Raw genomic sequence first — 20926 nt, 5'->3', positions numbered from 1 at the left:
TATTTTCATGTGGAGCTTCTATTTGTGTTTTGTTGCATGTTTTGCCATTCAAGCTTGCCTTATGTAGAATTTACTTGCCAAAATAAAGTACATCTGGCAAAGTGGGTGGGGTGTGTGTGTGATTGCGTTTAGACAGATTTGTGTCTTATCTGTGATCATAACGACAACAAATCTGTGTGATTTTTCTCGACTTTGAATCACTACCACTGAGGAGCCTTTGTAGTGATATTCAATGGTATGAATGGCAGATGTGAAAGACACAAAATAACATCTCTGACTGATTTGGGGTGGGCAGAATCCCCTTAAATGACAGCATAGGACCAGGTCCAAAGCAGCAACTTTAGCCTTCCATGTTTTTATGGCTCTGCGATAAACACATCTTGACTGATCTTTACATCAGATCATCAATCGGCCTGCCAAACACATTGTCCTGTCTGGTCTGACTGTGTTAGAGTTGTGGCCATTACGACTTGTCGGACCCCAATGCAGATTTGCTACATTGAAGGAAATACTCACCAGAAAAAAAAAAGAAAAGTCTCTGTTCTTCAAAATCAAGTTGTCTTTTCTTGGTCTCTGTCCAGTAAATGTTAATCCTGACTTGGTCTAAAACCTTCAATGTCTTGATACTGACTTGGTTACAACCTATCGAAGTCTTGCATGGTCCTCACTTTGACTTTACTCCTCAAAAATAATTGTTCTTGACTTGATATTGGCTCCTGCATGCGTTGGTCTTTTCTTGGTCTCAATCCAAGTGAAGTGAAATATTTTGACTTGGTTTGAACCCCATGAATACTTTTCTTCAAGGCTTGCTCTAAAACTCTTAAGACTAGAATTGTAAGATTTTGACCTTAATGTGATTGCTTACATTGGTCTCAAATGCTCAATCTCTTGATCTTGACATCTCAGATCCTTGAAATGTTAAGATTAACTTGGTATTGGGTCTTGACTTTCCTCAACCCCTTAGAGTCCTTGTCTTCACTCTGTTTAAACCCCTGTAAGTCTTGGCCTCGACTCAGTCTCGACCTTGCAAAATCTTATACTTGGTCTTTGTTCCTTCAGTTTTTGATCTTGACTTAGTCTAAAGCCCTCAGTCTTCGTTGTGACCAAGTCTCAATCCTTCAAAATCTTGTACTTGGTCTTTGCATCTTCAAGTCTTGACATTGACTTAAGGGCCTATTCACTAAAAGTTTGCGTCGCCTTTGCACCGCACTAATTAGGGAGCGCCTAATTCACTAAACACGCACAGATGGGGAAATCTGTCACTAAGCGCTCTGCCGAACAGATTGCGTCACGGTGCGCCAGTGTTATTTGCGCGTACGTAAATTAGGTAACTTGCATACATTTGACGTAAAATATGCCCACCCCAATGCAAATGAGACTTATTGATATACGTCATCTAATTCACCTACGCCCGCCCTAATAGCCACACAGAGTTTGTGTAACGCAAATAACAATTTTGGAAAGCATGTATTAACCTGCTGCAACCTATCATAACAGCAGTGCGTGCCATTTGTAGCACAACATCCACAGCAGATCACGCAGAGGAGAGAGCGAGAGATGGAGGGGGAAATTTTTCCATGTTTGTTTTAAGACACATAACGTAACCCGGGCTGATCGGCAATGGCGGGGAGGCATTTTACGATAATTTTTACGTGTCAGATGCATACTGTACACCCATGCCAACCTCTGAAAATATATATATTTTTTAAAAACCATCGCACCAATAATTTGCATGAATGACGCCGTTGTCGTCCTCTCTGCTTTGTACATCTTAATGGCACTATAAACGCTTACTATCGGTCCAACCTCGCTTTCTGATAATGTCATCTTTCTCGCAACTGTTACTATAACAACCATGTTCTTGGCGCAAATCCATTGCCATGTGTGGTAAATCAGGTGCAAATTTGCTCCAAGCTGTCAGTTTTGTGGGCGTGTTTGCGCCGATATATGATTAGAGCAATATCCTTAGTGAATAGGTGGGTAAGTGGGTGCAGACTGTGGGTGCAGTTGTGGTGCAATATTTCGTGCTATTAACGAACGCAGCTAATTCTTAGTGAATATGCCCCAATGTATTTATCTGGCAAAGTCCTGGTTGTGATCTGTTCTCAACCTCTCAAAGTCTTGTAATTGGTCTTGGCTTCTTCGAATCTTGACCTTGAATCAAAGTCCTGCTGTTGACTTAGTCAAGCAAATATGTTATTTATGAATTGCAGGGGTGTTATGTAGATTCACCCTGTATGACCATCTGTTAATATTTTCAACTGTACAATCTCATCCTTGCCAACATTGCGTGTTTCCAGGTTTGATGGTCCACCACGGCGACCCGCCCCCATGCGAGCACAAATACTGCGGCCTGGGCCGCCGGTGCACCGTCAACCAGCAGACGGGCCAAGGGGAGTGCAACTGCTTGGATCACTGCAAACCTCATGACAAACCCGTGTGCGGCTCCGACGGGAAACTTTACCCCAACCACTGCGAGCTGCACCGCGCTTCCTGCTCGGAACATCGCAGAATTACCATCGTTCACGGCGAAGAGTGTTTCTACAAAGGTAGGAGCTCATGTGACCTTCAGCGAAGGATATGTGGGATTCGGTGAATATTGTACGCAATGAATAGTAACCTTTACGGATGCTGATAATGATCCAACGTCCCAGTAGCCTTTCCGACTGGATTATAGTGGGATTTTCACTAATACAGGCAATATACCAACATGAGGTGCTTCAGAAGTGCGTGTCCGGACAATTCCATGCCTAAATGTCATTGCTTAGCTCAAAATGCTCACTAACGACTTCATTTTGAAATTGACGCTACTAACTAGTGGAATCCCCCTCAAGCAGCCAACCGACATATTTTCACAATTTTTAGCACAACTTACAATACTAAGATAACATTTACAAATTGCACAGCGACAGAAAGGGTTCAGTTTGACCTCGGACCTTGACTACAAGTTGACTTTTCAATGTAGAACACAAACATTACATTCACGGAACGACAGACAGACAGCAAGAACTGATCAACGGCCAAACGTCGGCTGCTCCGCACGTCTGTTTGGCAGCCTCCCAACCGTCATTACTGGCTTCCCGTCTAATCTTTGCTACTGTTGGAAGTAGGTTCCAATTCTGGCATGCAGTTAAGAGGAAAAGTGCAGAGTCTGGGCCTTTCTGACTTATGGACTGGATAAAACGGCAACGCTCCAGTAAAGTTGATGATGTGATTTCACACGCCGGTCAAAGGCATTTTTATGGAGCTTGCTGAAACAACACATTACGGCGATGACGCTAAACTGCAGTTAAAGTAGGAAGAGACGAGACATTGCACTTGTAACGTTAGATTAGCACAGCGGGGAAGTGTCTTGATATGAGCCGGCGCTAATGGAACAAAGTGGCTGTCAATCAATCCAAAAGTGGTGATACTCGCAGGGATGAAAACCTTCCGCACGTAAATGTGTCCTATTTGAGTTATGGCGAATGAAAAACTGGCTCACTTTAAAGGATAATGGAAGACATTTTAATGACTAAAAGCTACAAATTGTCACCATGTAGCATCTGTCCAGTATGTCGTTCAAATGTGGTTGCAATCAGAAAGGAGTCCAAAATGGTGAGAATAATGGTAAAATGGCCGCTTCAACCCAAAAATGGCAGACTTCATGTATCTTTTCAGGAGCGATGAGACAGAATATTAATGGAAAGCTTATCTTTAAAGGATCTTTCATAATGATCAATCAAAATAATGATAAAACAGACTTCCTGGGTCTTTTTGGTATTGGCTTCTTCAGACTTTTTTTTTTTTTTTTGTGGCTTTACTCATGATAGAGAGTAGACCAAACTTCATGGTGCTAAATTGTGTTTGACTGTAGAGCTTTCAGTCAAAGTTTTCCATCCCTGCAGCGTAAAAATCTTCTTTCCCAATCCAAAATGTCCACAGGCGCCTGACGGCAAACATGGTTTTGATATCAGTACGTGCTCGCGCTCCCAATGCCTCAAGCTGCTCAAGCCCTTTTACAAAAATATGATAGTGACCAGATGAATAAATCATCATGTTTTAATCCACAATGAGGCAGATGTGCTCTGCCTATATAATAGATAACTCGCAGCCGCGTGTATTTGCGATGATAGAAAGCCCAAAACAACACATTATGCATATAGCAAGAGATTTGTACTGCGGCGTTTGCATGCGATTTCCATATTTGCAGTCCCTCTGGCACTTTACATGGCCTGCAATCTAAATGACATGCATAAATACATAAGGAGAGCCATTAACATACTATATGAGAGTGGAATCACAAATGGAATATGATGTATCCAAGTTGTTTCTGCTGCTACTGGTTTTGACTTGTTGACTCAACGCTCTCGTTAGTCGAGGGGAGGATTTGACAAGTTCATGTCACGCTTTACCGCTCTGTGCTCTGACTGCGTGGCATTTATTTGAGGTGAGGTCTTTATTACTTTATGCAGCCAGAAAAGGGCGGGGTGGGGCAAAAATAGTTTATTTTCCGTGCAGCTCATATTTGTTGAATTGGTCGAATAATGTGAATTGTCTTTTGACTGTTTTTTTGTTTAGAGAGGAAAAATGTTTATTTGAGGGGAGGCATCCATTATTTATGCAGCTAGTTGTGATGTCTATACAATGAGTTTATATCAAATGAGTTTGGAACAGAAATAAATGGTGGACAAATAGTTGGTTTGAGGTAAGGCACATAATTGTTCTTTTAAATCTTTTTATTATTATTATTTTTGGAGAGGAAAAATATGTTTGGAGGCAAGTATTATTTATGCATGTAGTTGTGATATGATGTCAATACAATGAGAGTTCCAATTGAATGCAGTGAACTGTCTTTTTATTTTGGAGAGGAGAACAGATGTTTATTTGAGGGGAGGCATTGATTTTATTTTATTTTTTTATTTTTTTTTGATGCACCTAGTGATTGATATGCCAGTTATGACTATGTTGGGGCACCAATTAGGTGGGAGGATTACATTTTTTTCTTAATGGACACAATTTAGTTTCATGTCAGTGAAACTAAAGTTAAGGTCTAAAGTTAAGGCAGCAGGAGTTTATTTGAGGTGAGGTGAATATGTGTTGAAATACACAATTATCACGAGTCATCTTAGAATTGTTCAACGTTTTTTTTCTTGATATGAAAAAAAAGTAGGTATTTATTATTTGAGGGTAGGTGTTTATTTCTAATGCATCCACCAGATGTGAGGATAACTTTACCTTGGGTTGTTTATTAACTCGTAATCAACAATCAATATTCATCACTAGTCACGTGCGGTTAAGTGAAACTGGAATTTGAAACAAAATGTGGAGATGAAAACATGGGTTTACTGTATTTGGGTTGAGGCATTTTAGTTTAAATGAATCTTAATGGTCTTTTTTTTTTCTCGTATATTGTAGAATGTGTGTGAGTGTACAAATGCGAACATGACTGAATGCTGCATGTTTTCTTCAAACGGAGCACAAAGACTAGCAATTAGCATCTTTTCAGAAAGGTGTTGCTTCTAACTCCCCAGGTAGCACCAACAAGAACATGAACAACAACAAGCCCAAGCCTCTGGAGAGCCTCCGCCGTAACGAGGCGTCTGTCTGTCTGTCCCAGTGGAAGACAGTTTGCTCTCCTATAATGACTTGTGGGCACTTGGTAGTTTATTATGAGGTCATCCTGTGACAATTTCACATGCGCTTGAAGGCGCTTGTGTTTTTGTGTACTTTAATGTTGTCGTTTACTTATTAATTTATTTTTAGCTTTAAAAAAAAAAAAAAATTTGTATTTAAAACTATGGTCTATATTTTCATTTAATTATATAATAATAAATTTAAGTGTAAAGGTGAATTTTTCATTGTTAAAATATTAACATCTAGCATTATTTTTGGTTTATTTGTTATTACACTACATATTGTCAAACATTTATCATTTCCAATTAAGTAATTGTACTTTTTTATATTTACTGCCCATAAACCAATTCTACTAATATTTAATTCGTTTGAAATGTTTTCTTTTAATTGATATATCAACATTTTGTAAGGACTCGACAGAGTCGATAAAGAACAGATCCCAAAAAGGCAGGCTCGGAGGAGGAAAACAACCTCGATTTATTCTTTTGGAAAAACCGAAAGCACAAAGCTTGCGCGCAGGCAAGACAACGAAATTTTCAGCGGTGCCCCTGCACACAGGCGAGGGACACGGCAGTAACAAAGGACACTTGCCGAAGGCAAGGAGGAATTGGAAAACACAAAACTCCTGCAAAAGGCAGGGAACACGAATGTAACAAAAAGCGCTTGCAACTGCAAGGAAAACTGACATAACCAAAATCGCTTGCAAACGGCAAGGAGAACTAACGTAACAAAAAACACTTGCTAACAGCAAGGACTAGAAAAACTTAAATCACTTGCACCCGGCAAGGACGACACGAAATGTACACGGAATCAATCACACGAGAATAACAACAAAAGGCGACGCGGAAACACACACGTGAATACAAGTAAACTAAAGACGACGGCAGATTCAAAAACTTTACCAACAAGGAAACGCGGAGAACACTTGGACACGAAGATGAGCAAATAATAATCCGACAGCTGTCAGTGCTGTTCGGAGTCCTTTTAAAGCAGGGGTGTCAAACATACGGCCCGCGGGCCGGATCAGGCCCGCAAATGGGTTTAATCCGGCCCGCGAGATAATTTTGTAAAGTAAAAAAAAAAAAAAAAAAAAAAAAAATTGTAATGTCCGACTAATTAATCAGGCAGCCACAATCAAAACATATAACTTTGTAATTTCACAAGCAGTCCTCAGATGACCAATGCAACTTGTCCAGGGAATCGTCGTCCGGGATGTCATTATTTTACACACAACTTTAACTACAGTTTGTTTAATTATTATTATTATTTTTTTGTAATCATACACCAACATAAATGTGTTAAATACGACACAAATTCAATTACTGGTAACACAAATAGATATGACAAGGATAAACGTCCATATAACATCATTAACTGCGCCATGCAGTGCATTCTGGGAACAATATATATGCAAAACAGGTCGATTTCACACGTCCAGAATGTATACCGGCAAAGTGTTGCTGTGTTCTATTTGCATTTGTGTTATTTTTCGGAACAATATGATTACAATTGAGCTCCGTAATTTAGGTCTGGTCCACGAAAATCTGCGTATAAATTACAGCAATTGTTTTTAAGTTATATACCGTTATTTTTCCGATGCGGCCCACTTGATAATATATTTTCCTCCATGCGGCCCCTAAGCTAACGTGAGTTTGACACCCCTGTTTTAAAGCCTTGATTACCAACGCGTTGCAGGTGCGGCGCTGGGGCACGCCCCCCTCGTTACAGGCACTGAAAGAGACACACATACACAAGCACAACAGGCTGAGAACCGAACCATGACAGTACCCCCCCCTCAACGGACGCCCCTTGGCGGACCACCTGGTTTATCAGGATGAGCAGCGTAGAACGTGTCGAGCAGAGACGGGTCAAGGATCCAGGAGCGGGGGATCCACTGGCGCTCCTCAGGTCCATAGCCCTCCCAGTCGACCAGATACTGGAAGCCCCGGCCCCTGGGCCTCGAGTCCAAGATTTCCTTGACCGTGTAGACAGGGTCCCCATCAACCAACCGGGGAGGAGGCGGAGCTGGCGCGGGAGGATTCAGTGGGCTGGGGGTCACAGGCTTAAGGAGGGAGACGTGGAACACCGGATACACCTTCAGGGAAGAGGGTAGCCGGAGCTTCGCCGTGACAGGGTTGATCATGGAAATAATCTCGAAAGGTCCCACGAAGCGCGGACCCAATTTCTTGGCGCCTCCCGCCAGCCGCATGTCCCGGGAGGAAAGCCAAACCTTGTCCCCTGGCTGGTAGGCTGGCTCCGGCCGCCGCCGGCGATCCGCTATCTCCTTGTTGCGGACCGCCGTGCGGGACAACGCTGCTCGTGTTTCCCGCCACACCTTGTGGGCCCGACGTAGGTGCTGCTGGATTGTGGGCAGCTCAATGGGTCCCTCTTGCGACGGGAACAGAGGTGGCTGATACCCGTAGGCCGCCATAAACGGCGAGCGTCCAGTCGCTGAAGACGGCAGGGTGTTGGTGGCGTACTCGATCCAAGGCAGGTGCGTAGCCCAGGATTCAGGGTTGTGCAGGCAAACGCATCGGAGGGCGGCTTCCAGGTCCTGATTGGCCCTCTCTGTTTGGCCGTTTGTTTGAGGATGATATCCTGAAGATAAGCTCGCTGTGGCTCCCAGCAGCTTACAGAATTTTCTCCAGACCTGGGAAATGAACTGTGGACCACGGTCTGAGACCAAGTCTACGGGTATTCCGTGGAGTCTGAATACGTGACGGGTGAGGAGTTGCGCCGTTTCCCAGGAGGACGGCAGCTTGGAGAGAGCTACAAAATGAGTCATCTTGGAGAACCGGTCAATCACCGTCATGATCACCGTGTTTCGCCTCGACCTAGGGAGGCCTGTGATGAAGTCCAGGGAGATGTGGGACCACGGCCGCGACGGGATGGGTAGCGGCCGTAGTAGACCCGCCGGAGGCTGGTGTGAGGATTTGCCGCATGCACAAGCGGTGCAGGCCTTGACGAACTCGACAATGTCTTTCTTCATCTCTGGCCACCAGAATCGCTGACTGACGAGGGCAAGAGTCCTGTTAATTCCCGGATGACATGCCACTCGTGAGCTGTGACCCCACTGCAGGACCTCCGCCCGCAACGGGTCAGGAACAAATAGCCTCTCGGCCGGGCACTCCCCAGGAACAGTGATTCCCTCCAGAGCCTCCATGACCCTTTCTTCGACCTCCCAGCGCAGCGCGCCCACAAAGCAACGTTCTGGTAGGATCGGTTCTGTCCCGGCCTCAGGAGTTGCAGCATCATGCATTCGGGACAGAGCGTCAGACTTCTGGTTCCGGGACCCCGGGCGATAGTTCACGACAAAGTTGAATCGTGTGAAAAGCAAGGCCCAGCGTGCCTGCCGTGAGTTGAGTCTCTTGGCGGCTCGGAGGTACGCCAGGTTCTTGTGATCCGTTAGAACCTCAAATGGCTCCTTGGCGCCCTCCAGCCAGTGTCGCCATTCCTGTAGCGCCAGGACAATTGCCAACAGCTCCCGGTTCCCGACGTCGTAGTTGGCCTCAGCGGGGCTCAGTCGCCTGGAGAAGAAGGCACAGGGGTGGAGCTTCCCGTCTTCTGGCGACCGCTGGGACAGGACCGCCCCCACTCCTGAATCCGACGCGTCAACCTCGACCACAAAAGCAACATCGGTATTAGGGTGGATCAGTACAGGTGGGTTGACAAACAACTGTTTAACAACATGGAACGCCTCTTCGGCACTAGGTGTCCATCTAAACGGGACTTTACTCGAGGTTAACTTGGTCAGTGGGGCTGCCCGTAAACTATAATTCCTAATAAATCGCCGATAGAAATTGGCGAAGCCCAAAAAACGTTGCAGCTGTTTCCGTGTCTTGGGGCTCGGCCAATCGACCACGGCCTGGGTCTTGACCGGATCCGCTCGAAGTTGCCCTCCCTCGATGATAAAGCCCAGGAACTGAACCGACTTAGAGTGGATTTCACATTTCTCTGCCTTGACATAAAGTCTGTTCTCCAAAAGACGCTGGAGAACCAGGCGAACATGTTGCCGGTGCTCGTGCTCGTCGCGCGAAAAGATCAAAATGTCGTCTAAATAGACAAAACAAAAAACATTCAACATGTCCCGGAGGACATCATTTATCAAACACTGGAACACCGCTGGCGCATTCGTTAAACCGAAAGGCATGACGCAATATTCAAAGTGACCAAGGGAAGTTTTGAATGCGGTCTTCCATTCATCTCCTTCTCGTATACGAATCAAATGGTACGCACTTCGCAAATCTAATTTAGAAAAGATTCTGGCGGATTGTAACGGAGCGAAGGCAGAGTCCAACAGTGGAAGCGGGTATTTATTCTTGACGGTAATATCATTCAATCCCCGATAATCTACACAGGGACGAAGGGACTTATCCTTCTTCTCAATAAAGAAGAACCACGCCCCCACGGGTGGTTTAGACGGACGGATCTGACCGTTAGCCAGCGAACTCGAAATATATTCCCGGAGGGCTTCTTGTTCAGGCTGGGATACCTGGTACAAGCGTGAACTCGGTAGTGGCGCATTGGGAATCAGATCAATCGCACAATCGTATGGTCTATGGGGAGGCAACGCCTGGGCACGGTCCTTGCTAAACACCTTTCCCAAATCATGATACTCTTCCGGGACCTGATCGAGGCAAATCGCTTCGGGAGCAGGAGATACGGGAACGTTGGAAGTCCCATCTGCCGACCTCAAGCAGTGGGCGTGGCAGAAGGGACTCCAGTTCTCCAGCGCGGGCTTATCCCAATCGATATCGGGATTATGAGTCTTTAGCCACGGAAGCCCCAATACTAGGGGCGCAGCACGGGATGGCATAACGAAAAAACTCCTCCTCTCCACGTGATTCCCCGAAAGCCTCAAGGTAAGTGGACCGGTAACATGTCGGACCTGCGCTAATAACCGCCCATCGAGGTCGAAAACCTCCTTAACCTTCTCTAACGGTTCCACCGGGGTCCCCAACGCCTCTACTACACACGGGTCGACGAAGCAATCATCGGCCCCCGAATCTATGAGTGCCCTAACTTTAAGATTCATCCCGCCGTCGGACAACTCCCCCGATAACTCTAACCGTCGAATATTACAGCTAGACCTACTCGAAGGACTTGGTTCGGTTCCCCCCGGTAGGTGCTTACCCTGATCCGAGTCCATTCCAGACTCCTGGGTCTCCTTGGCCCGTCCCCCCAGTCGGGTGGTCGGTCGCGTTCGACGTTGTGGTTTCGCCGGGCAGGACGCCGCCCGGTGCCCTGGTTGACCGCAGTAGAGACAGGCTCCAGTGAGCCATCGACGGCGGCGCTCCTCAGGATGCAGGCGTCCACCTCCGACCTGCATGGGCTCCCCTGTGTCCGCTGGGGCGCCCGGAAGAGAACGTACTTCCGCGTCGTCGATGCAGGTGAGTCCAGTCATGCGACGGTTGGCGGATGGCTCTTGCCGCTCACAGGCACGCTCCCGGTGCCGTTCACGTAAGCGGTTGTCCAACCGGATGGTGAGTGCAATAAGTCCTTCGAGGGAGTTCGTATCGTCGCGGACCGCCAGTTCATCCTTCAGTACCGTATTCAAACCACGACGAAAAATACTTCGCAAGGCACAATCAGCAAATCCGCTCTCCGCGGCCAGAATACGAAACATGATCGAGTAGTCAGCGACGGATCTTTCTCCTTGCACTAAGTCTAACAACCGACCTCCGGCCTCCTTCCCCTTGACTGGATGGTCGAACACACGTTGAAATTCAGAAACAAAAATCGGGAAGGAGGACCGGAGGTCTGGTCGTGAGTTGCTCACCACCATCGCCCATGTAGCGGCTTGACCAGACAGGAGGCTCATAATGAAAGCAATCTTAGATGGGTCACGAGCGTAGGTATACGGTTGCTGGTCGAAAATAAGCGAACATTGATGCAAGAACTGACCGCAACCACCCGCCTGTCCGTCATAGCGCGACGGGTGGGGCAAAACGGGTTCCCTTGGAGCTGCTGGGGAAGCCAACGTGGCTGAGTCCGTTCGCGGAAGTTCCGAGTCTAGTACTCCGCGGGAACCGAGCTGCTCGAGCTTCGCGAACATCTGCTCGCACCGGTGAGCAAGCCTGCCTACCACCTCTTGGAGTCCTACCAAGGTGGTCTCGGTTTGCCCAACCCGTTGCCCCTGGCTGGCCAACGCCTGTCTCACCTTCTCCGAGTCGGCGGGATCCATGGTCGGATTATTCTGTAAGGACTCGACAGAGTCGATAAAGAACAGATCCCAAAAAGGCAGGCTCGGAGGAGGAAAACAACCTCGATTTATTCTTTTGGAAAAACCGAAAGCACAAAGCTTGCGCGCAGGCAAGACAACGAAATTTTCAGCGGTGCCCCTGCACACAGGCGAGGGACACGGCAGTAACAAAGGACACTTGCCGAAGGCAAGGAGGAATTGGAAAACACAAAACTCCTGCAAAAGGCAGGGAACACGAATGTAACAAAAAGCGCTTGCAACTGCAAGGAAAACTGACATAACCAAAATCGCTTGCAAACGGCAAGGAGAACTAACGTAACAAAAAACACTTGCTAACAGCAAGGACTAGAAAAACTTAAATCACTTGCACCCGGCAAGGACGACACGAAATGTACACGGAATCAATCACACGAGAATAACAACAAAAGGCGACGCGGAAACACACACGTGAATACAAGTAAACTAAAGACGACGGCAGATTCAAAAACTTTACCAACAAGGAAACGCGGAGAACACTTGGACACGAAGATGAGCAAATAATAATCCGACAGCTGTCAGTGCTGTTCGGAGTCCTTTTAAAGCCTTGATTACCAACGCGTTGCAGGTGCGGCGCTGGGGCACGCCCCCCTCGTTACAGGCACTGAAAGAGACACACATACACAAGCACAACAGGCTGAGAACCGAACCATGACACATTTTGGGTAAATGTTTATTACTAGTAAAAACATGTTATTAAAACAATCTGTGGTTATTATGAAGTGGTATTATTAAAGTAATTGGATCATGTACTTATTAATAAAAGTATTATACACTCAATTATTTCTATTCACTAGTCAGTATTTTTTTAATTAATGACAATATTTAACCAATTGCCACATAACAAACATCCGGATGAATGCAACACAGTCAAACATTTTAAATACTATTTAAAAGCCACTATTTATTTTTAATCTGGAAAAACCCGGAAAAACTCAACAGCACATTGACTAACGTAACGCTAAATCATCGTGAAAATAGTGATACACTTTCCCCTCACTGTACATTTAAAGACGTCGACTCGTATATAAATCTTTTCCTTTTGGTAAGCCGTTCTTACTTTGCTCTTCTTTTTCCTTCAATGAATATTTCATGCATTGATTCGACTCGCCTTTGATATGCACTTGCTGGCGAGAGAAAACACATATAGCATTCTCAATCATTTACACTTTACATCTCAATCGGACAAGCCTGTAATCTTATTTGCTTGCAGGCTGATGCAGGTTAGACGACGAGCATGTGTTTGCCCCTACGTGATCAATAGGCTTATTTATAGCACGCCGGGCTTGAGACCTCGCCGTATCGATTTGCATGTTCATTATGGGGTGCGGGATGGGCCTATTATTCCTCGCGCCGAGCCCAAACAATCATATGACAAATTGGCCGATTAAGCGTCTAGGATGTTTGTTCCCTCCCCGAAGCACCGAGAGAGACGTTCGTGACGTCGATGCACTCAATTCGTTGACAGTCATGACACGAAGCGTCTGAGTAGCATTAACATGGACGCAAGATCTTCGTTGACCGTACGGGCAATGTTTTGAATCACATTTATGACTGTTTACCGTCATACAAATGTCAAGTGTCTTTAAGGAGGAGTTTGTCGCTTCACTTGATTAATACCACTCCCACTCGAAGTACTCACAAACGATTCATATCAAGCTTTTACAAAATAGCAGCGCTAGCCATACTGAGCTAGCTCGTAAACTAGCCGACTGCTACACTGGTAACATGATTTATTCAGGGCCCTATTTTCGAGCCCTGTGCAAGTCAATCAATCAATCAATCAATAGCACCTTTCATACATTCAAATGCAACTCAAAGTGTTGAACAATTAAAACATCCATAATACAAAAAAAAAGAAAAAGCCACCCCTCCCCCCCATATCCCCATGATCGTACCCACAGACACACACAAACCACATGGTGGGGCACAGAGAAACCCTGTGAGGAAAGGTACCCAGGAGGAGTTCATCCACATTTAGAAGGATGATGGCAAACCACCACAGGAAGGAATGCCATCCCAGAGACCGCCGGCCCACAGCGCAAAGCACAGTCGAACTGTGCACAATTTGGATATTTTTGCATTGAGTGAGTTGGGTTGGGCTAAAGTTGCGACGCCTTCCACCCCAGGTCGTGCATCTGTTTGTGACATCCAAAAATTCATCAAAATCGAGTTACACATCACCAAGTTGTCAGGTGTGTAATAGAAAACGGCCTCAGTCAGCCGGAACATCCGGCGAGCCACAATAGGCTACGTTCTGCTAAATTCCTAAATTAAAGTTCTTAAAATAGACCTGCCCCGGCATAAAAATCAATGTTGCTGTGGCTTGATGACATGCATGAAGGCCATCCATCCATTTTATGAACCGCTTGCTCCTCACAAGGGTAGCGGGGGGTGCTGGGGCCTATCCCAGCTGGCTATGGGCAGCAGGCGGGGTACACCTTGAACCGGTCGCCAGCCAATCGCAGGGCACACAGAGACGAACAACCTTCCACACGCACAAGCACACCTACGGACAATTCGGAGCGCCCAGTTTGTGGGAGGAGATTGGATTACCCGGAGAAGACCCACGCAGGCACGGGGAAAAACAACTTTTAGAAACTTCTTTTCTGAAATTAAGTACTGTGCTTTGTTTTGATGTCACCAAGACAAAAACAAACAGACATATTCAACCAAAAAGGTTTTGTTCAACTTTTGTGTTTCTCCGGAACGTTCAGCTAGCATGCAAGTTCAGTATTTCTTCATTGTGCTAGCAAGCTGCATACAAGTGATTTAGCCATCGTTACATTACTTATTGAATGACCATGACAGCCACATCAAATGAAAAGTATCATATTTTCTAGTTTTAGTGGATGTAGTATTTATCTTATGTATTAATTGTGCTCGTGGGAGAGCAACGTCAACTCTGGCTATGTAATTTGTGCACAATGATTTTGTGACTTGCCACAATTAGTATTTTTTGTATTTGAGCAGCTTGTAGGCATTTGTTTTGATGTCATCCGTTTTTGAAAACGCTTTGGTGCTACCACACACTTGAGGAGGAGGAAGAGAGCATCGACCGGGTCGCCGTACCGTGGGCGTCTTTCTCATATCAAAGCTATGAATAGTCCACTCACCCATGCCTGTCCTCATATAAGAAAGATTTTGCTCCCGTCTAATTAAACTGTACTCAGGAACTAGTGTGTGACCTTTCTTATACCTTTTATAAAATTATCATTGAGACATATTAAAAGTTCCCCACATATCATAGCACGTGTTCAAATTGCCATGGAGACCACGTCGGAAGTCCAAGAGGATCCTTTCTGGACTCGTCTAATAACATTGATAACGACACAATAGGCTGTGATTTATAGAGGCTTGAACATTAAAATATTTAATTTCATTAAAATGTGAAATATCCATCCATCCATCCATCCATCTTCTTAACAGCTTGCGCCTCACAATGGTCGCGGGGGTGCTGGAGCCTATCCCAGCTGGCTTCGGGCAGTAGGCGGGGTTCACCCTGAACTGGTTGCCAGCCAATCGCAGAAATGTGAAATAATACATCAAATTGATTACAGTGTAAAATCTAATATTTAGTTATGTTGAATCTTTTTAATGATCATTAATTTTAACATGATCTATCTAAATAGTCTCATGACATTTTGAAATTATTTGATGGCAGCTTTATTTGTTTAATTTTAATTGACTTTATAGTTACATAATTAATTGCATGAATTTTTTAAAGGTTAATTTTAATTTATTTAATTAATTTTGATTTATTTTATGGCCTTTATAATTATTTAAATGATCATTTAATCTAGTAGCAGTTCTACTTGGCTTTAGTTAAGGACATTTTTAGTTACCTAGACATTCATATTTATTGAATGACATTTATTTCCTTGACTGATGATGTTCTCTTTTTTTTATTTTTTTTATTGTTTTATTTTTAAGATGATTAATTTTTAAAACTACATTGCTCCGCATTTGATTTATTTGGCAGCATTGTCATGCAGCATTAAAATACCTTTTAATCACTGAATGACATTTGTAACTAGACTAAGTGGAATTTCTGGAGAAATTGTATGGGAATGCTGAAAGCTGAATGCTAATAGATCTGAATGCATGTGAAATCATTATGAAGTAAATTGAGAGATAAATTATGAAATTCTAACCTGGTTACTGGACAATACCAACTGTGCCACGGAGGAGTATCAGACTCCTGGTAAAGATGATATGTACGGAAGTGGGCGTGGAAAGTGATACTTAGAAAAAGTTCAATGTCTGTCCCATTGAAAATGAAAGTTGATATTAAATGTTAAATTGTGCAAATACTGTAAGTCATGTGGAATCAGACGATATATACCCCGGGAGGCATGAATTTTTTTTAAGCTAGTTGAAATTTGAACACTGTAAATTGGAAGTATTATGTGGCAAATAAGTGTGGAGAATAAAAATCACAATAACATATGTGGGAATGCTTCAGCATTCCCACAATTACTTAATGAGATTGTGAATGATTTAATGACTTAAATAAAGAAGTAAATTGAGTAAGTGGCATGAAATGAATGTATCTGCTGGCCACTGTGGTTTTAAAATAGGCTCAGTATGATCATTACAAATATTTTGTATTCTACTTAATTTATTTTGTCTCACATTTATTTTGTCTTAATTGGATTCACGTGTGCCAAAGAGAAAAAGTCACAACAAAACGGCCTACCTAAAGTCACCAATCAAATTATGTGTGCCAAACAGAGAGCTAAATGATGTATAGATAGCCGCACATCTCGATTGCAAGGTTGACGGTGTATCCAGGTCAACAGGACGTAAAATATTGGCGTCCAGCAGGCGGGCGCATTCGTTGTTCTCGCCGGATGACTGAATGGTGGGAAATCGAAATGTTTGCTGATGTATGGAGTCATCTGCCGTAATTGGCAGCCAGCTCGGCCCGCGTCGCCCTCCCACTTGGCAGCGGGAGGACCACAAAGTCATTTATCTACGAGCTGCACTCCGGGAAGGGAGGATGTGCAGTCCCTCAGGACTTGGCCTTGGAACAAACACCCCCGAAAATGTATGCCGTGATGACCCATATTTCCGTGATTAAAATACAAATGATAGATTGTTACTTCCATTAGCGGTGAGCATATCTGTCTTATAGTTCTGAGATTTGGGTTTGAATCAATATTTTCCATTTGACTGCATCTGGGAGGACATCTCAGAGCGCAACAACAGAAAGTCCCCCCGCTTGCTTCCACTCTATTTGAGGAAGTATGGTAAGCCCTCTCGCAAAGCTACTTGGGCGGAGGTGATAAAATATAAACGGCACAGCTGGCGAGATGGTGACACTCGGAGTTAGCGTCACCTTTTTTGTCAAGTCGACGGCTTTAGGGGGCGATCGATGAAGGCTGAGGAGGACGCCACGTGCGGCGCACTCGATCTGTGGGATTACATCGCTTTGCGCTCGGATGGATGGCGATGATGATGATGATGATGCTATGAGAGTGCGCTCGTGCGTGCGCGTGTTCACCTGCTGCTGACCTCAGAGCGGATTACCAGTCAACCTCGAGAGACGCCATGATAATCTGTTTTTGCTAGTTCGCCTCCTACTAAGATGTTTGTTGTGGGTGTGTGTAATATATACGTTACATATATATCCGGGGTTTCAAAATTATTGTGTCAATTTTGAGTTAAGTTTCTTTAACACCACTATTTTTTTTTTTTTTTAATTAATGAAGTGCCCCTTAATTGTCAAGCCTGTAGTGGGGGAATTCCAGTCGCAATGCAGCAGACACGTCAAAATTTTGCAATAATAAATGTAAAAATAATGCGTATATTTGTGGAGACTGGGGTCAATTTGTATTTTACAATTTTAAAAATCTGCAGCATTTCACAAGTTACTTCATGTTAAGATTAGATAGCTCTAAATATGAAAAGAAAAATGCACTGAGCTTTCACCAACAGCTTACAAATACAATTATGCCATCTAGTGGCAGAAAAAAGACAACACAAATCAATGCCATACTCATTTTTTAATTTTAACCCAATTTTATGAATTATTATGAAATTACTGTATGCATGGCTAAAAGATGGAGCCATATTTCGATTAGTTTAACATTTTTTTCCACTTTTTATTAGGGATGTTCGATCCCACTTTTTTTCAGACCGATACCGATACTCAGACCCTCAGTACTCACCGATACCAACTGCCGATACCAGTAGTACATTTTGACAAAAAAAAAAATCACTAAAAGACATTTTTAAACAAATATATTTCCTTTAATTTTGACAAAAGGACAGCACAGTCACTCTTCAATAGTCTTAACGCTCAAAATAAAACACAAAAATGCTCTTTTAGTTTAAGATTCACAATTTTGAAGTATTTCCAAACCGGTGAAGTTTTGATGAAAAACTGCTGCAAGCTAGCGCCATTTACAGGCAAGCAGGACTCACTTAACGTCTTCCCCCTCTGCCATCGGTCGCTTGTACTCGTCTGCGTCACGAGTACTCGAGTACTTGAAAAAAGGCTGGTATCGGCCCGATACCGATACCTGGTATCGGTACTCGCCCATCCCTACTTTTTATGTTAACAAGTATGAAAACCTAGAAAAAACATTTTATTGTCCATTTAGAACAGATATAAATTTGTGATTAATCGTGAGTTAACTTGTCAAGTCATGCCCTTTATATTAAAAAAAAATAAAATTGCCTGACACCCCAGAAATGTTTATAAAATCAGTCAAGCCAACTTTAAATTCTGTTTTTTTGGGGGGGAGAAACTTTCTGTACTTTGATTTGTTGGTAGTGTAAAAAATAATGTTTGAATTGCATAGCATTCATGCAAGTCCCTCGCTTGTCCGGCATAGGGGCGAACCTTATTAAGTCTCTAAATCAAGCGGCGACCAGGCGACAGTTCATCCCAGGAATGATTCCGTCCCCCACCGAGAAGCAAGCGTGCTGTTATTTGTGGTGCCGGCAACACCGACCTGAGCGCTACGCCTGTGTTTTTCTTTCGGTCCCTTCAAGTGCCATTAAAGGTTATTTATAGTAATCAACGCACGGCCACTTTGATGGGGTCTGAGCATGCTTTATGAGGCCGCAACGAAAGATGCTGCTCGCGTGTTTGTGGAAGTGAACACAAGTGAATGAAGCCCTGCGAGATAAAATACGGTCGGCAACGAGTCAACTCGACACATCGTTGCTCACGACTAATGCCACCGACAGAGTAAACCGCCACAACTGCATTGTTACTTTTTTAAACAAATAAACATTATGATGCCCTACGAGTGGCTGGCAACCAGTTCAGGGTGTGTCCCGCCTACTGCCCGAAGCCAGCTAGGATAACCTCCAGCGCCCCTGCGACCCTTGTGAAGAAAAGCGGTAAAGAAAATGGATGGATGGATAAACATTGTGAAAACAAAGTCAGCAGAGGATGTAATCAATTCATGCCTAATTAGTCGGCTGCCCAAATGGGCTGACGTAAAATTGAAAAGTTTGTTGTGCAAAAAGTGAATGAAGTGAGGTTTCGCAGGCAAGGAACTGGCAGGAACTGATGGAGTAAAATGACATCTAAAAGGAAATGAGAGCAAATGGAGTGCAAATAGTTTGTCGTAGTCCAGTAAATTTCAGTGTGTACAAGGGCGCCCTCTAGTGGTACGTAAACAATCATTGTCCGGTTTGGTTCAAACTCTTCAATGTTTTCACCCTCTGAAAAGAATCTTAAAAGTCTTTTCTTTTTCTTTTTTTTGCCAAACTTATCTCATGATGCAAATGACTCATTTTTTTGTGTTTCCTGAAAGATCTGAAAAAATGACTTGGGTAATTATTATAAGATGTCTATGTCATAGTGGCTTACAATTAGGGCCTGACCAATTAATCGGCTGATATTAGGGTTGTAACGATATCCAAACATCACGATACGATATCACGATATGAAGGTCACAATACGATAATTATCACAATATTGTGGGGAGGTTGGCGATACAAAAATAAGGTCACAATATTGTGTAAAAAACAAACAAACAAACAAAAAACATTGTGTTTTTGTACATTAGAGCAATGAAAAATATAAAAAATGTTCTAAATATAAAAAATATATATTATGTCAATTTGAATCACCCTGTATTCCTTTAATCATCCGATTAATCGCTTATTGTAATCTGAAAAAAAAATCGATATCGGTTGATCCCTAGTCTTTAGGAGATAAAACCCGTCGCTTTTGGGGTTGACCTGTAAACGTGCGACGTCACGCGTTGCTTTACGGCCGAGCTCAGGTGTCGCGGCCCGCGCGCTCGCCCTTCAAGATTGCCATCGGTGACCTGCGCTCGGGGGTCGGCTTGCTTGTCAGCACGCTGATGGATGGCGGCCTAGGCCACGGGCGGATGCGCAGCTCGCGACTCGGGTTTCGCTCTCGTGCTGCTTGAGCCGCCGCTTTTTTTTTTTTTTTCGTGAGAAATCAAAGCGCAAGAGCAAGGTGGGATTTGAATAGTGGCGCGTCCTTCGCGTTACAACCTTATGCGGTATTGTTCGCTTTTGGATGAGGCGGCACAAAATAATAATAATAAAAAAATTCTATATTGGGGATTCTATATTATGTTGGGGGGTTGAAAAAATTGTATGTACTGTATATTTTTAAAATTGTAATATATATATTTTTTTAACCAAAAAGAGCGCAGACGTCACCTGAGTTGCTTTCCTATACATTACATACCTTTACATTTGTTGAAGTTTAACCTTGCTAACAGTCTGGAGTGTTCTTCTCCATGCTTTATTGTATAATGTACACGGCTTAGCCTTGCAGACTTACTGCACTTTACAAAAGAGGATTAGAAAACAGCAGAGTTTAAATAAAATGTTTTCCACAGTTATAAAGTTGCACTCTTAGGCGAATAACGTATTTGTTCCAGTTTTATATTTGACAAGAAAATATGTGCTAATATTAACAAAAATAAATAAAAAATGGACAGATATTAACAAAAAAAAATAAAAAATGGACAGATAAAGTTGTACTCGGACAGTCATCATTTTTAAGAAAACTTTTTTTTTCCCAATTAAAAAAAATTTCACAATTATGTTTTTAGGGAGGGCAGAGAAAAA

At 43.7% G+C, this 20926-nt stretch overlaps 2 protein-coding genes across 3 annotated transcripts in view; one reads left to right on the top strand and one right to left on the bottom strand.

The window, feature by feature from the left end:
* fstl5 (follistatin-like 5) overlaps positions 1-20926 on the top strand; it is a 106352-nt gene that overhangs the window by 32997 nt on the left and 52429 nt on the right. For both annotated transcript variants that reach the window (XR_013284833.1, XM_077531177.1), the window contains exon 4: positions 2301-2549. Coding sequence is in view for 1 of the 2 variants with exons in the window: in XM_077531177.1 (XP_077387303.1) it covers positions 2301-2549 (249 nt within the window). In the remaining variant the exon portion in view is untranslated. The remainder of the gene's footprint in view (positions 1-2300; positions 2550-20926) is intronic.
* qdpra (quinoid dihydropteridine reductase a) overlaps positions 1-20926 on the bottom strand; it is an 82918-nt gene that overhangs the window by 51104 nt on the left and 10888 nt on the right. The gene's annotated exons all lie outside the window — the stretch shown is intronic.

The sequence above is a fragment of the Festucalex cinctus genome, chromosome 9 (genome assembly GCF_051991245.1).
Source record: "Festucalex cinctus isolate MCC-2025b chromosome 9, RoL_Fcin_1.0, whole genome shotgun sequence".
Taxonomy (NCBI): Eukaryota; Metazoa; Chordata; class Actinopteri; order Syngnathiformes; family Syngnathidae; genus Festucalex; species Festucalex cinctus.
Note: the sequence above shows the minus strand (reverse complement) of the source record. Positions and strands in the feature narration are given on the sequence as shown.